This window comes from Malaclemys terrapin, chromosome 1, assembly GCF_027887155.1.
Source record: "Malaclemys terrapin pileata isolate rMalTer1 chromosome 1, rMalTer1.hap1, whole genome shotgun sequence".
Taxonomy (NCBI): Eukaryota; Metazoa; Chordata; order Testudines; family Emydidae; genus Malaclemys; species Malaclemys terrapin.
The window spans coordinates 265,155,658-265,173,538 of NC_071505.1; the positions used below are offsets into that span (position 1 = coordinate 265,155,658).

The window sequence follows — 17,881 nt, forward strand, 5'->3', positions numbered from 1 at the left end:
CCTCAAGGGCACCAAGGGACCCACAATTAATTCACCACCAGACCCACTACTACATGAAAGGCGGCGGCGGGGAGAAAACGACTAACTTAACAACACACTCTGCAACACACATAGTGCAACGAGCACTGGGGGAATGGGGGAGTTCCGGGCATAGGGGTGCAGGGAAATCCCGGGGGCCCTAGGAGACCATGGTCAGGGGGCCCGGTTCAGCCTTGGGGCTCGCTGCCCCCCTCCTCAGGTGAGGCGGCGGCGGCAGGAGGGAGAGCCATGGCGCTCCCGGCCGGCGGCGGTGGAGGGGCAGCTGTCACCCCGCCCGGCAGCAAATTCAGCAGGGAGCGGAGCAGCCCGCCGCCGCCGCCGCCGCGCAGAGCACAGCGGGGCCCGAGGCGAGCCCCCGGGGCGGCCAAGGACAAGGAGTCCCGGGGGGTAGGAAAGTCTGTGGGGCGGGGCCTGGCCGGGGGATTTATCGCGTCCGCGGCCCAGGGTCCTGTATCCCAACCCAGAACGGCAAAGAGCCCCCAGAAGCAACTCAGGCCCACGTGTCGGGCAGTACCGGGGCCCACGTGGCACCGCCCCCTCCTGCGAGCCAATCAGCCCGCGGGTGAGTTGTGCTGTTTCGTTCCGAGCCCAACTTTTGGCCCAATCGGCGGCGGGGGCGGGGACGAGACGACGATGGCGGCAGCGGTAGGGGCGCTGCGGCTCCTGCTGGCCGGGCCGGGTCTGAGGAGGCGGAGACTGTGAGTGACGCTGCTGAGAGCCGTGGGGGAGGGGGCGCTGTGCTCACCCCAACGCCCCACAAACCCCGCCCCGCGAGAGCGAGACCCCGGGGAGGGGGCTCCGCCGCGCTGCGCTCGCAACCCCCCGCCCCTCCTCAACGGCCGCGGAGTGACAGAGCCACACAGGCTCAGCAGCGCTCCTGATCGCCCCCCCCAGAGCCCCGCCCTCTTCAGCCCCCACTCACCCCAGTGCCTCCGCATAGCCCCTCCCCCAGAGCCCCCTGCCCCCCACTCACCCCAGTGCCTCCGCATAGCCCCTCCCCCAGAGCCCCCTGCCCCCCCACAGCCCCCACTCACCCCAGTGCCTCCGCATAGCCCCTCCCCCAGAGCCCCCTGCCCCCCCACAGCCCCCACTCACCCCAGTGCCTCCGCATAGCCCCTCCCCCAGAGCCCCCTGCCCCCCACTCACCTCTGTGCCTCAGCATAGCCCCTCCCCCAGAACTCCCTGCCCCCCCACAGCCCCCACTCACTCCAGTGCCTCCGCATAGCCCCTCCCCCAGAGCCCCCTGCCCCCCCACAGCCCCCACTCACCCAGTGCCTCCGCATAGCCCCTCCCCCAGAGCCCCCTGCCCCCCACTCACCCCAGTGCCTCTGCATAGCCCCTCCCCCAGAGCCCCCTGCCCCCCCACAGCCCCCACTCACCCCTGTGCCTCAGCATAGCCCCTCCCCCAGAACTCCCTGCCCCCCACAGCCCCCACTCACTCCAGTGCCTCTCCATAGCCCCTCCCCCAGAGCCCCCTGCCCCCACAGCCCCCACTCACCCCAGTGCCTCTGCATAGCCCCTCCCCCAGAGCCCCCTGCCCCCCCACAGCCCCCACTCACCCCAGTGCCTCTGCATAGCCCCTCCCCCAAAGCCCCGCCCTCTACAGCCCCCACTCACCCCAGTGCCTCCGCATAGGCCCCCCGAGAGCCTCCTGCCCCTGCTAACCCCTAGTGCCTCTGCATAGCCCCTCCCCAGAGCCCCCTGCCCCCCACCTCTCCTGTTCCCACTCACTCCTAGTGCCTCTGCATAGCCCCATCCCCAGACCCCCCTACCCCCTTAGCCCTCCCTCACCCATGGTGCTTCCACATAGCCCCCCCAGAGACCCCTGCTCCTATAGCTCCCCACTCACCCCTAGTGTCTCTGCATAGCCCCACCCCCAGAGCCCCCTGCCCCCACCTCTCCTGCCCTCCACTCTCTCCTAGTGCATCTGCATAGCCCCATGTCCAGAGCCCCCTGCCCCCACTCACCCCTATTGCCCCACATAGTTCTGCTCCCACTGTCCCATACCCTCCCCCCACCTCCACGCAGCCCCGCACTCACCCCCAGAGCCATCTCTGCTTCCACACAGGCCGCCTGACTCCCCTCACAGCCCCCACTGTGTCCCAACCGTCCACACAACCCTCCAGAGCCCCAGACCACGTTTGCCTCCGCACAGCCCCCACTCAGTCCCTAAGCCCCCCAGCTCCCACTCCCTGACTGACCTCATCCTCCTGCTGCAGAAACACGTTAGGACTCTCCCTTCCCCCATTCAGAGCTGCCCTCTCATTCAGGTGACAGACAGTGACACTTACCCCCCCCCCCTTCAAATTTAGTGTCCCTTAGGCTCACTTGCAATATTACCTCCTTCCCCCCCTCCCCCCAGCTTCCTTATGGCTGCAGCACCTCTGGTTATTAACCCCACCACCCAACATGGTCACTTCCTCCCTCTGGCAAATAATTCCCACACAGTGCTTTAGGAGCAAATAGAGCAAGTTACTAGCAGTTCTCACAATTGTTTTACTACCATTTTCTACCCTTCTTTGTAATTGCCCTGTGCAGCCTCTCTGAGGGGTGAGGGTAGGTGCTGTGACTGAGGTTTGTCAGTTGGTTTGTCTGCAATTTGTCAGTTTGAAAATCCCCGCAGCAAAACTGGTCTGTGCAACTAAAAAGAAATTATGTTTCCTAGCTAACCAGGTTTATTTCTCAGTGTGAGCTGATGGTTGTCCCTACAAATTATTTAACTTTATCCAGGAAATATATTTCCTGCTTGGTATTTTTTGGCTGTCATAGAAAAATGAAACTTACCAGTAATCTGTTTACTCTTTGATGGGGTGGCAAATACTGTCCTTTACAAGTTTGAGAAAGTTCATGTAGGACAGTGGTTCTCAGACTTTTGTACTGGTGACCCCTTTCACATAGCAAGTCTCTGGGTGCGACCCCTTCTTATAAATTAAAACCACATTTTAATATATTTAACACCATTATAAATGCTGGAGCCAAAGCAGGGTTTGGGGTGGAGGTTGACAGCTCTTGACCCCCCACGTAATAACCTTGCAACCCCCCCCCAAAGGATCCCGACCCCCAGTTTGAGAATCCCTGATTGTAGGACATGTCCAGCTAGGACCTGATGGCAACCCTGTGGATCAAATGCAAGAAAGGTAAATTGCACTGATTATTTATAATTTTTTAATTAGGTCCAATTTTTGCATTTGGAGACATGAATAATTCCTTTAAAGCAGTAACTTTCAACCTTTTTTCATTTGTAGACCCTTAACAAATTTTGAATGGTATGGACCGCTTTAGAAATTCAACTTGTGGTCTGCAGACCGCTACCATGGAAGTCTTGGGTCATGTCTACACTACAGAGTTAAGTTGACTCTAGTGGGTAGCTATCCCACTGTGTAAATGGCCACTTTCTCCTGCTAGGAGTTCTGGGAATGAATTGCAGTGCATCATGGGGGCAGGATTACCACCCCATAATGCAGTTTTCTCCATCATATAATTCCGAAGGCTTCCAACTGTGTTTTGCGCCATTTTTTGACAGCCTCTGTACATTTTGCACCCGCTATCACTGCCTGAAAGCATGGATCTTGCACCAGTCTTATGATAAGTGTTATGAATACACTGCAGGATCAGCCACATTATTTCATGAGCTGCAAATCTGAACAGGAATCCGTGCTGCCTGCCCTGCTTTGTGCCCTGGAAAGAAACAATTCAAGATTGATGTTGGCATTTATGGAGCAGCTGCACACGGTGGACCATCAGTGTTGGGCTCAGGAAATAAGCACCGACCAGTGGTGGGATTAGATTGTGGGATGGGATGGCGCGTAGTAGCTGCAGAACTTTTGTATGTGCAAAGTCAGCTTCCTTGAACTATGTGCAGAGTTTGCCTCCCGCCCTGCGGTGCAATGACCCCAAAATGAGAGGTGCCGTAACGGTGAAAAAGTGTGTGGCAATCATTGTATGGAAGCTGGCAACTCCAGATTGCTACTGGTCAGTTGCAAATTGGTTTGGAGTTGGGAAGTCCACTTTGGGGTTGCGGTGATGCAAGTGTATAGGGCCATTAATTTCCTCCTTCCTGCTGTGACTCAGTCTCTGAGCAATGTGCAGGAAATAGTAGATGGTTTTGCGGCCATGGGATTCCCTAACTGCGGCGGTGTGATAGATGGCACACATATGCCAATTTTGGCCCCAATCTTGCAACGGAGTACATCAACAGATAGGGCTACTTCTCTATGGTATTGCAGGCACTGGTGATCACCGGGGTTGTTTCACTGACATCAATGCAGGATGGCCAGGGAAGGTGCATGCTGCAGGCATCTTCAGGAACACTGATCTGTAGAGAAAGCTGCATACAGGAACTTTATTTCCAGATCGGAAGGGCATAGGTGCTGACTCTGTGGGTGCTTTGGGGCTGGAGCACCCATGGAAAAAAAAAGTGGATGCTGAGCACCCACCAGCAGCCCCACCAATCAGCTCCTCGCCTCCCACCCACTGGTGGGCCCTGGTGATCAGCTCTTCCCTCTCCTTTCCAGCACCTCCTGTCTGCCGTGATCAGCTATTCAGCAGTGTATAAAAGGCGCTGGGGGAGAGGGGAGGTGGTGGAACAAGGCAGGAAGAGGTAGGGTGGGGGTAGGACTTGGGGGAAGGGGTGGAGTGGGGGCTGGGCCTGGGATGGCGGTCAAGCACCCCCTGGGAACTCACAAAGTCGGTACCTGTGCAAAAGGGGATGTGGAAATGCACATAGTGTTCCTGGGAGACTCAGCCTACCCCTTACTCCTGTGGCTCATGAAGCCATGCAGCGGAAACCTTGACAGCAGCAAGGAGAGCTTCAGCAACAGGCTCAGCAGGTGCAAAATGACTGTTGAATGTACGTTTGGTAAAGGTTTGCTGGTGCTCCCTTTTTGGCAGGTTAGACCTCAGTGAGGAAAATTATTCTCATCACTGTCGCTGCCTTTGTGAGTTCCTGGAGCTACTTGATCCCCGCTCCTGGCCCTGCCCCCACTCCACCACTTCCCCCAAGTACCACCCCTGCCCCGCTTCCACCCCGCCTCTTCCCGTTTTGTTCTGTCCCCTCACCTGAGTGCACCCTGCCCCCACTCCTCCTTCCCCTCCCCGCGCCTCCTGTACGCTGCTGAACAGCTGATCACGGTGGGCAGGAGGGATGGGGAGGAGCTGATTGGTGGGGCCCGCCGGTGAGCGGGAGGTGCTGCTCCAACCACAGAGCACCCGTGGAGTCAGCGCCTATGATTCTCATGGTCACAGCAGCCTGCTGTGCTCGCATAACATTTGTGAAGCCAAGGTGGAAAACTTTCTCCGGGATGGAGCATTGAGGTGGATTGCCTGGTGGCTGATTTTGAGCAGCCAGACACCAGGGCTATTAGAGGGGCCGGCCTTAGGGGTGTGTGAGAGGGGGACACTGCCCAGGGCACCATGCTCAGGAGCGCCGCTGTGTGCCTCCAGGGCAGGGGGTGCCCCCCATCCTGCAGTCCTGCTCCGCTGCTGCTCCCTCCTCCCCCTCCATGGAGCTGCCCCTGGCCAAGCTGCTCTGAACCAGGAGCCTCCTCCTGTCTGCCGCATAGGGTAGGGGCATGGGGCGGATGTCAGGGTGTTCCCATCTCTTTGCCTGTGTACCTGGTTGCTTCTAAACTGGGGTCAGAGAACAATTCTCATTCTCTTCTGTTGCTGCTGGCTCAGGAATGAGTGCTGCAATGTGTTCAGGCTCCTGCATGCTCTAATTAAAGAGACAGGGCTCTCCCAACGTGTCGGTCACAAACCAACATTGAAATGGCATCCCTGGTGAGCTAGGAGTGGCCAGAGGGCTGCGGGATGGTCATGGGCTCTGGTAGGGTGACCAGACAGCAAATGCGAAAAATGGGGATGGGGGTGGGGGGGTAATAGGAGCCTATATAAGAAAGACTCCAAAATCAGGACTGTCCCTATAAAATTGGTACATCTGGTCACCCTAGGCTCCGGCAAGATGCAGCTCCCATGCAACAGCATGGAGCCCACCTTGAGCTGCCGGCCAAGTGCCAGGCACAATGAGCCACAGCAGCAGCACAAAAGTAAGTAAGTAACGTCCAAAAATATTTAAATTCTGTTATTGTTTAAAGGTGTGATTTAAAATTACGATTCATCATAGACTCTCTTTAATCTCGTTTGACAGCCCTATATATCAGTATTACACCCATTGCAATTTTACTTTTTATTGATAGAACCCTAAATTAATTTACAACTCTCCTGCCTTTATGTAACCACAATTTGAATAGGTAACTAAAAATATATGTAATGTGGAATGCATTAATGAAATCATTTAAAAAAACAGATAATGCCTTAAACTGGGACTAATGAGTTTTTCCCAGGGTCATAAAAACGATTATAAATACCATGCCATCCCTGTCCTAAATCACTACCAATCTGCAATGGATCAAAGAGGGGACCCAGAAGTGAAAAGTCCTGTATCCCATCCCCTGGGCCAGGGTTTTGGGACCAGGTTGAAAACAGACTTTTAATTTATGCCTTGCCTTCATGGAGCAGGATTGAACAGATTAATCAGATTATTTGAATGGATTTGGGGGATGGTTAGTCTTCTCAAAAGCCTTCCAAATGAGCTGTAGAAATATTTTCTCAAACAGCTAACAGAAAAGGCCCTCACATAGTAGGATAGTTAATTTTAATATTTTTACAGACCTTGCTTTAGCAAACCTTGGAACAGCACTTATGGAAGGCAAGCAGAGTTTTAGCACCAGAGTGGGATAGGTAGTCAAGGGTCAATTGACTTTAATAATTAAAATTAAAAATACTTGCAGTTCTGTCTGAGAGCATAATGCAATAAATATTTTAAAGTTTATTAATGAAAGAGTGTGCAATACAAAAGTAATTGAAACATAGAAGGTTATGTGAATGCACAACAGGGACTCTGGTGCTATTATGCTAACTACAAGAGCAAAGCTAGAGTGGTTTGTGCTGCACAAGAAAGAAATGCTATGAACTGACACAGCCAAAATTAATCCCATGTAGTTTAAGTAGCATTGTCCTAAAGAAAACCCAGAAGGACACTTTCTATACTGATCCAGTAACCATGACTTTTTCAATTGCTATTCCTGTTTCAGAGAGGGTAATAAAACACTTTTAGTGTGCAGAATTGTAAATACCAAGATTTCAGACAGCCAAACATTAAGGGTTTGAGTATTTTTACTGTACTATGAAGGGGTCAGAAGTCCACTTGGAAGCTGTAAGCTTATAAGCATAAACCAATTAATGAAAGAAGTCTATAATATTTGTAGGCCAATAGCAATACTACCCTGGGCAGGCCAAGAATTGCTCTTGCCTTTATCAGCCTCTGCCTACCACTGCATCTGGGCAATGAGGCTCCCTCACTTGACTCCCTCGGGAAACCAGTGACCAGACTTATTCAGTCCCTAAACCAGCACTAAAGTTTTGTTTAAGCCAGCAGCAGTAATGCTAATAAATAACATACTAGTCCCTGAAAGGGACACAACAGCAGCTCTGGGGAGTTCCTTATTTACTCCATCACTGCTTTCCTGTCTCTGTTTACACTAGGGCTTTAACTTATTGTTCTTTTGGAAAGGAATCCTCCTTCCTATATATGTTGTGCCCTGTACTTTTTTTCATTCTTGCCTCAGCTGATTGCTTCCTTTCAGCAAGATGCATGTAAATGGTCCCTCAACCATCCTCTCTCTTGAGTTGCCTGTTTCTAGGGCAAAGACGAGTCAGTGCTAGATGAACTGCACGGCATAGCAACTGCTGGGAATGATAGAAAAATTGAATTGAGCCTTACCTGGAGAGAGGGCTTAATCCAAGGGGGGTCAAGAGCTAGAAGGAAAGACCCTTTTAGTGGGGATAGAGGTGAAGAGGTCTTCTAAGCCATTGTTGCTGAGATAAGCATAGGTAGAGTTAATGGTCCTGATTCAGCTTGCTAGATACCCCTCCTATTGCGGAGATGAAAGGGTGGTTTTAAGTGGAGAGACAGATGTTGGGCCCAGACTGCTCCCCAAGATCTGAATCAGGACAGTTGATTGATGTGGAGGAGCAAAAAGTCCTTGCTGTGCAATAAGTTAGCCAAATGGGAGTGGGAAGAGAAAACAGAGGGACAACTTAAAGTGTACGGTCCATGCACGTGTTCACTGAATTTAATTCCATGTTTCCTGGTCGTTGTCTAACGGGAGTCTGTGTAGTTATGGAAATAATGATAGCAGGTGCTTTATGGGCTTTCTGCATAATGGCTGTGTAGGATATTTTCAGGCAGTGGCAGTAAGGCTAGGTGCTCATGGTGATGAGTATGGGATAAATGCTGAATTGGATGGTAGAGTTGGCAGGTTACAGAGAGTAATTTCTTCTACAGAAGGGGTTCTTCTGATCTGGTGGCATTCTTTTCAGCTGTCACAGAAACTGTTCTTTGTGTTACTGTGACATCATTGCATCACTAAGAATCTGCTTTTTAGAGATGCCATCAGAATACTAAGGAGTGAATGTATCTTTATGTACATAGGAGGAGACCCTGTGTTCAGACCCGCAAAACTATTTTCATCTGTTTTCTCTTGTTCATAATGTTCCAAAGCTTTCATCTTTTGGACTGGAATTTTCTATAATTGGTATCTTCCGAAAGATAATATTTTTTAAAAGTTTGAACAAAATCCTTCCAAATATTTTTGAATTAGGCTAAGGTAAAATATGTGCTATTCTTGTTTTTTAAAAACTTTAGCCACACCTTTTAAGACAGGGTTATAGTAAAAACAGCTGGCATTTGAAGGTTGGCGTGTACGTAGTCCTTGTTGAGGGCTAGTGTATTTGCTTGGTTTGAAGAAAAAATTTCATTTAACCCTTTGAAATTGTGTTCTGAGCACATTCCACAGGAAATCTTTTTACCCTCTATATTGCACTTTTACCCTCTATATTGCATTTGGATGCTCAGCTGTTTGAGAGCCCATTAACTTTAAGGACGTGTGTAAGTGTTTTCAGGATTGTCGCGTAAACCTGTTTCATATCAAGTGCATAGAGTCAAATCAGTTTCTCTATCAATAAAATGAGTGTAGCAGCATCTGAAGTGTTGTGAGGCTTACTAAGTGTTTAAAAGTGGTGTAGGAGTATAAGCTATTATTTTTGTTAATAATTTTATTTCAGACCACATTCAGAGACCAAGTATACTTGATCTAGTACTTCTACACTCGGGATAAGACTAATTTATAGCATTGAGGGCTTACTTGTCTTTTTTTAGCTCCCGTTGTTCTCTGTCTCAGTGGTTCTCATCCTTTCCAGATTACTGTACCCCTTTTAGGAGTCTGATTTGTCTTGTGTGCCTCAAGTTTCACCTCAGGTAAAAACTACTTGCTTACAACATAAGACATAAAAATACAGTGTCACAGCACACTGCTACTGAAAACTTGCTTACTTTCTCATTTTGTCTGTATAAAAATTTTAGTTTGTACTGACTTTTATATAGCCCGAAAAAGCAGGCAAATATCTAGACCCGTTGATGTACCCCCCTGGAAGACCTTTGCGTACCCCCAGGGGTACGCGTACTCCTGGTTGAGAACCACTGCTCTATCTCCACTGCAGGAAAGTGCTGCATCTTTACTGTTTGTCAAGAAATGCACGTTTGTGGTTACTTGGAAAGCTAGTATCAATGTTTCAGAGTGGTAGCCATGTTGGTCTGTATCAGCAAAAAGAACGAGGAGTACTTGTGGCACTTCAGAGACTAACAAAGGTATTTGGGCATAAGCTTTCGTGGCCCCAACAAATTTGTTAGACTCTAAGGTGCCACAAGTACTCCTCGTTCTTTTAGTATCAATGTTGTTTTTCATAGATTGGACACTGGAGGGTGCTAACGCAATGGGAGCTGAAATTATCCTACAAAATTAAAAGATTCTTCTTGTATAGTTTGATACTTTTGTTGCAACATTTATGTGAACATATATCAAGTAATTCCTCAATGGCAGCAAATTTTGTTGATGTTGTTTTTACAATCTTAACTGAGGGCATCAGTGAAGTGTTAAGAGTGTCTGTGCAGATGAAGTATCCCTTTCCTAACCCTTTAGTGAAAATAACTAGTTCTGGGTTTTTCAGATTTTAAAAATGTTCTCTTCAGGATTCTGGGATGAATTGTGTTTGTGACTTTCTAATGACAAACATTTTAAACTGGCAAAACAGAGAATATTCACTTTATACCATATTATTTTGATCCATTTAAATTAATCTCATCACAAACTAGAGATGGTAAAAGCCACATAATGGTTATTTTGGGGGAAATGTATTTTAAACAGCTGTAAATACCAGTAATGGTCCTGATCCTTTAGCCGTATTTTTTGTGCATGGATCTTTGTGCCTGTGTGGAGCCAACTGGAGTCAAGACACAAAGGGCCTGCCCAGGTGGATCCCGTCGCAGGACCAGCACAAGTATTAGTAATGAAGATGCACAGAACTAGGGTAACCATATTTCCCTATGCTGAATATGGGACACCTGGTAAAATTACTTGTATTCAAGCCAGTTCAACGTCAATCAATCAGAACTATGCAGTACAAACGTTCAAATTAACATCAAGTTGACTGAGCCACTGTTAAAAAGAAATGTTGCGTAGTTGGATTCTTTTTATTTACTTTCTTATCTTTAAGGCTTTATGGCTCACATGGGTAGAGGTGCGTGCATACACACACACACACACTCTCACACTCCCATACACACCTCTCACACGAGGGGGTGACCGACTGACCCTCCCCTCCCTGCCCAGTGCTCTCCTCCCTCCTTGCTTGGTTGGGCCCCTAGGATGGACTCACCTCTCCTGGTACCTGGCACCGTGTCATCCCAAGGCAATACGTGGGGGGGACACGTAGGGTCACATGCCATCTCTCCCCTGATTTCTGTGAGGGTTCACACCAGAATGTGGCCAGCAGCAGCAGCCTTTTGGTACTGTGCGGGAGGGAAGGGATGGGAGCTGCTTCCAGCTTCAGGGGAGGAGGGGCGGGAAGGGAAGACCTGGCCTGTGTCTTTGGAGAGCTCATCTCTTCCCCCCACCCCAGCTCCCTTGTGGCTGGAAACAGCTTGTCCCTTCCTGCCCATACAGTATTGAAAGGCAGCTAACACCTCCAGGCCACCGGCATAACCTAGCTGCATCCTGTTCCCCGGTTGCCCCTTCACCACCCAGCCCCACTGCTCCAGCGCGGGCCGGAAGGGATTAAGCCCTAAGGATGCATTGTGCACCAGGGCTCCGGGAACTTGACTGCAGGGGCTTCTGTGAACCTGGCCAGAGAGGTGGCTCAGCAGGGTAGGTTGCCTAGGGGATGGAGCAGCCCTGTGCTCCCTGGGGGTAGGACCTGGGGCGGGTGACCAGGGTGCTAAGCTCCTCCCTGGGAGGCTGCTGTGGAGCCTGCAGGTTTGGGATGATAACAGGCTGGAAATCGCTTTTCCCCCCCCACCACTCCAGAGCTTAGCTGAGGGGCGGAGAGGCTTCCCCGTGCCAGCGCTGTGCAGGGCTTTGGCACGTGCAGGCTTGGCTCCTCCTGGCCAATGCCCTGGGCCAGAGGGTCTTGGGCTTTCCCGGGGCGCTGGTCCAGCCACAGGCTGGGGGTGGCAGTGGGGACGGGGGAAGGAGCCTGCCAGCCAGGCTGTTGGTGAGCTGAGCACTCCGACGAGGGACTGGTTCTCCCCACAGCACTGGGAGCGAGATGCGTCCTGCCAGGGGGAAGGAGGTATGGAGGAGCAGTGGGGCTGGGTGGTGAAGAGGCAAAGCAGGGAGGGGACAGTGAGGGGGGAGCATATAAAGGGCTGATGGGTGGGCAGCAGAGGTGACACATAACCAGACACCGTCTGGTGCCTGCCCACACTCATCAGCCACCGCAGCTCACAGCACGCAGTCAGTGCCGGGGTGTAGTGGCACAAACTGCTCCCTGGCAGAATTTCAGGGTAGCAAAGGGTAGCAAATTGTACTGGGTAAGCAAAGAAGGACATCCTTACTGGATGGTAACTGCTACTGGTGGGGAAATGCCAGTTGCAGTTTGTGCCACTACACCAGCCGGAAACTGGACAGAGGGTGGGACCTGGCTGGCCAAGAGCCAGCACGCAGCGGGGGGCTGCACTAATGGACCAGCAGGAGGAGTGGCTGGTCCCACATGCTGCAACTTTGCCCCACCACCAGCCTTGCACACCCACCCCCCTTGTCGGCCACTGGCCACCCCCCCACACACACTCACCACTAGTGGGCGCATGGCTGGCGAGCAGGGATCCGGCCAGCAGCAGGACCTGCCAGTACTGATTGGGGGCGGGAGGAACAGAAAATACGGGACAATTTGTCTGTTTTTAAGAAAAAGTTGGGACACCTGCTGGAGGGCTTAAATATGAGGCTGTCCCTTTAAAAATGGGACGTCTGGTTACCCTACACAGAATATGTCCAGATTAAGTAGAATTTTATACAAATGCATTTTCCCTAAACGATGGTTCCCAACCTCTTTTTTTCTTTTCTCGGGGTATGGGGGTGTGTGGATGTAGTTGTGGAGTTGGCATAAGAACATAAAAACAGACATACTGATTCTAGGGTGACCAGACGTCCCGATATCGAGCAGTTTGTCCCGTGTCCTGACCGAAGTACAGTCGGGATGCCATTTGTCCCGATATTTTGTTTCAGGCGCGTTTTTTTGTTTGTTTGTTTTTTCATGCTTAGGCAGTGGTGAGAGGCAGGGAGAGTGCCTTTTCAATTGTTACACTCACCCAGCATGTCCGGGTCTCGGCGGCACTTCGGCGGCGGGTCCTTCAGTTGCTGATGGCCTTTGGCGGCATTCGGTGGCGGTTAGTTCTTTCTTTGGCGGCACCGAAATGCCGCTGAAGTCCATCAGCGACTAAAGGACCCACCGCCGAAGTGCTGCCGAAAACCCAGACTGCTGAGTGTAAAGGCGCTCCCCCTGTGGTGGTCCTGATATTTTGCAGTTAGCATCTGGTCACCCTAACTGAGTCAGACCAATGGTTCATCAAGCCCAGTATCCTGTCTTCTGACAGTGGCCAATGGCAGGTGCTTCACAGGGAATGAACGGAACAGGTGATCATCAAGTGATCCATCCCATCGCCCATTCCCAGCTTCTGGCAACTGGGTGACTACTTCTCCCCTTCCCAAACATATCCTCATGCTGTGTCCTGCGTTGTGATGCCAAAAGGTTTTTCAGTTCAGTTTGTGTAGGTTGTGCCCTCTTTTACCCGGAGAGACTTTGCACTATTACCTTCAACCCTGTTAAACTCAAATATAATAATTCCCTATTGTATGGTGTATAATGGGCCCTATAGCAAATATATAGGATCATATTGAGTTTGATCCTATAGGTTGCTGAGTTTCTTCTGCAAGGACAAAGTATCTTCAGTTCCTATTGACTTCAGTGGAGATGGAGGGCCCTAAATTCTTCACAGGAAGTGCTAAACACCGCAGCTCCTGGGAATAAGCCTTCATGCCCAGCTTGTGTTCTTTGCACTGGCTGTTTGTCAAGTGGTGAACTGATTTTAAGTCCACTCTGTAGGTTTTTAAATCCCTTAATGGGAAGCACGGGGCAATATTTGAAACATTCCCTGTAAGCTGCATCCTGGCAGGCAAACGGGCCCTGACATTAGCAACTTTTTAGGAGTTCCACTTTTGATCAGAGGGTAATTGAGTTTATCAGTTTCTGCTCCTCAGCTCATCCCTCCCTACTTGTAAGTAAAACATATGAACACTTCCTTTTTTTCTGAGGTGTTTTTAGTTTTAACCTCCCTCAGTCTGTGTGCAGGACACCTTTCACTCACCCCTTTCTAAATTAAGTCACCTTGGTTGGCATGTTAAAATGTTTTATTTAGCATTCTTATTATGTTAATCTGACTGGGTTTGAAAGTGTTTAAACAGGACCCCAAGCATCTTGGTGGGATGGCAGCACTTAGTAAATATTATTAGAGAAAAGAATACTCTTCCCTCTTCTACCTCACATGGATGTGAAGCCCAAGAAGTTTGCGGAATGTCCACACACAAATAGCAGTGGAAATTAACTTGCTATTTTTGACCCCAATATGTGCTAAACTTGAACTGAAGTCCCCTGTTAATTTTCCCCTCTTTTCCTTAAACACTGCAGTATTACCTCACAATTCTCCTGTAACCCCTTTCGCTTCTGAATGTAGCTAGCATACGTTTGAATTACCTGTTATCATGGGATAGACAAGGCTCTAGTGATCTCTGTCTTCCCTTGTCTGTCCCTACAGGACTGGATCAATGTACTACCATGGACTGAGTAGTTGAACTTCCTTGCCTTTATTCTATTATTTTAATTAAACACGGTTAGCATCAGGAGCTCTACAGTGATGAAAGGGAAATGATGAAACTTTGGAGAATTTGGGACATTGAGTTGATCTCTACATTTTAATGTACTCTTTGCATTAAAGTAGTTAATAGATACATTTTATATTGAGCTTTCAGGTGACCTAATTTCCCTTAGTACTGTACATTTAGTTTTACACATCTGCACCTAATTTGTAAAAAGGACTTAATGAGAAACTTCAAACAGTTTAAATGTCAATTACAAAGAAAGCGAGGTTTTAAAGTTCCAGTAATCTGTCCATATTGGTCATCGAAACATGATCCCAGGTGGATGTAATTCAAGACAGATGGCATTCCAGAGGCACAATTACAAAGAGCTTATATATTTTCAACACTAACAAGCTGTCACGCTATGTTGTAGCTACACTTGGGGTACTGTATGACTACAATTTCTGTTTTATCTGGTGTGGACTTGATATTAAGAGTTTTAATTTTCCACTTCTTAAACCATCAGTGGGTGTTTTAAGGTGCACGGGGTAAGGAGGGGAAGAATATTTTGTAGGATTAGTTTACATTGATTGGTCCTGTTGTTTCCTAAAAGATGTTATTCATAAAAAAGGGAAGAAAAATGGAGCATGTATAGGAAGTTTTGTTATATAAACTAGCTCATCACAGAATTATTTTTATTTCCAAATTATTGTATTTGTATTGATTCCTAGGAAATAGCTATGAAGAATTGCTAAAAGTCCACAACATTCTGGATGTTTTCAGATGACTTTTCTAACTGAGAACCTATGAAATAAAGCTCCATTTATTTGGAAAATTAAAGCTAAAGGGATTGATTATTATCACTTGCACTGGTAAATCAGAAGTAACTCCAACAGAGGTAAATCTGGAGTCACATGCCCAATGTGTAAAGTCAGTTTTGAATGATATGTAAGGGTCTGATTATGAGGTTGGACCCAAGTTTTAGGGCAGAGCTAATCATACTGAGCAGAAAATAAATGAAGGATTTATTTTTGATTGAAATAATTAGCGGTGTGCTATAGTCTTAGACATTTAAAAGTTATAAAATTATATATTTAGCAGTTTAGACAAATTAATTTTGTGGCCCTTAGTACTGACCAATAAAACATGACTCCCTATATAATTTTCATTTGCATTGTTTTTTGTTTTTGTTATCATTAGAACAAGAAAACAAAAGTATTTAAACTGCTAATTAGAATTTTATTTATATATGTTCATCTTTAAGGCTTTATAGAGTATTAGCAGTCAAAATTTAAGATGTCTTCCTGCATTCAGACTTTTTGTTTGTTTGTTACATTAAACATACAAACACACACACATGCATATATACAGCAGAACCTGTTAAGGGGCATGTGTATTGAAGAGCACACATTTTATGCTAATTCAGCTACCTCTCAAGGAATGGAGAAGGGCTAAGATGCTTGTTACTTTAAATGTCTGAACTAAGTGGTGAGCTTTTTGCCCATTAATTAAAAAAAAAAAAAAATCAAAGTATGTCGTAAAATGTTCTCAAAACATCTTAACCCGTTTTCCTGCTTGGAAAAATGCAAATGCTATTTTGATGCACAAAGCCCTCCAACAAACAAGTTGGGCTTCAGAGCCACACGCGAAACAAAATACCAATTTTATCTACAGTTTACTAGTTTTCCCATTTTATGCAGTGGCATTTGAATGGCCTCTAGTAATTGGTTTGTTGTTGTTGTTGTTGTTTTTTTTAAGCAAAAAACCAAACTTATTAGCACTGTATTTGGCATGTCATGAATCATTAAATCTTTATATAAATTCAGAAGTAATTTGTAGCATACAAAATTTTCTGATATATATTTTCCTCACATCTGGGCTGCTGGGTTGTGATCAGTTTTCAAAGCATAGCATGTCAGTTCCAGTAGACTGCGAACAAATACTTGTCAGAAATAGTGTATAATTCTCTGGGTGTAGAAAAACTGATTTCTTTTGGCGGACATTGTTCAATATACCCATCAGTGATGAGTAGGTAAAAGTGTGTGAAAGCAGAAGGAAGGAAAGCATCACTTAGTTAAGCTTTTTATTTGTGCAAATTAGTTTTACAGCTATATTTTCTACCTCTATTTGATACTAGTAAGTCTTGATCCCTGGTATTTTTCTCCTGGAGGAATTTTCCCTCTGACCCACTCCCAGTCTTTGTATGGGTAACATACTGTGGTCATATGTTTGAATCAAGCTTCACTTTAAGACTTAAACTAGTCATTAAAGACTGAGTGGGAGAGTTCCTTGCACCTGGGAAATTAGGCGAGCAGAAGCAAGAGACATGTCCGCATCCTTTCCCTGGTGGTTCTTCACCTGTGAATTTGAACTATGGTGGTAATAAAAGTTTTGTGGACCTCATTTTATGTGAGACTATTAAGCAACATGAGAATTTGGGACTAGCTACCCTTCATATTTCAGGACACTAAAAGGTGCCATTTATAAGTTTAAAGTGCCTGCAGGAAGGCAAAACAGGCTTGTAAACTTAAACTCTAGACTCCAGAAGGTAACAGGTTTGTAGTGTGGGCTACACACTGAGATTATCAAAATTGCAAATGTGCTTTATGGTGTTTTTTTTTTTTTTATTTTTATTTTTATTGGAAAACATCTGCCTATAAAAAGCTGAGATAGCTTTTCATACTTCTCACTGGTGTTGTTACTATCTCTTATGTCATAGAAAAGACATGATTGTGAATGGCCCTGCTACAAATCCTTAATTGTCATTACAGCACCAGCTGCCAGAGCCTAGGGCCTGTTATCATTCTCATTATAACCTACTATTTTGCTGAGCTACTAATTCAGCTATTCAGATTTGTTTCTGAAAGATGGGGAGGAAGTTGATCTGTTTAGGAATATTTTGCAATCTTGAAACTTATTATGTGGAGTAGGCCTTTTTGTATTGAATATCTCAACCTTTTTTATTGTTTGAAAACTAACAGTGTATGTATAACATTTTCAATTATTTAAGAATGATTTCTGTATTAATTAGTATTGACAATGGGCTGCAGTAGAGCAACATACTATAAAGTTAAATGTCTATCCATGCAATAGACTCTAATGGCTCTAAAGCAGTGAGCACAGTCTACTGAATAAAGAATATTCTGAGTTTCTGTAAGTGAATGTAGAGACCATGAAAGGTGCTAGAATGGTAGCCCAGGGAAACTGAAGTTCACTATTTGTTCACAGAACAGGTACAGCTTTCCCCACCAAGCTCAACCATTATACTTCAACCCAGACTTTGTGGGATCACCTCTAGGATATGATGGAAATTTGTTCTTGCCCTGTGCTAAGGCTCTCTGGGACTGTCAATTGTGATGGTGATTTTTGTGATTTGATCCATTGAGCCCAAAATTTCAAAATACCTAAAATTAGGCCCTTGAATCTATATTTATTCACTTAAATAAGTGGGCCATTTTTCCTAAGTGCTGGGAACGCAGAGTTACCATTGAGTGTAATTGACTACTCTCAGCTTCCATTGACTGCATTGAGATTACTCATGGGAGTAAAGTTACTCAAATGCATGTTTATAGGCTCAGACCCAAAATTCCATGAAT

At 47.2% G+C, this 17,881-nt stretch overlaps 1 protein-coding gene across 2 annotated transcripts in view; it reads left to right on the forward strand.

Moving 5' to 3' along the window:
• Positions 1-657: 657 nt before the first annotated feature.
• Positions 658-17,881, forward strand: part of CLYBL (citramalyl-CoA lyase) — a 239,805-nt gene continuing 222,581 nt past the window's right edge. For both annotated transcript variants that reach the window (XM_054012734.1, XM_054012743.1), the window contains exon 1: positions 658-737. In XM_054012734.1, the coding sequence (XP_053868709.1) occupies positions 673-737 (65 nt within the window). In that variant the 5' untranslated portion in view covers positions 658-672. The remainder of the gene's footprint in view (positions 738-17,881) is intronic.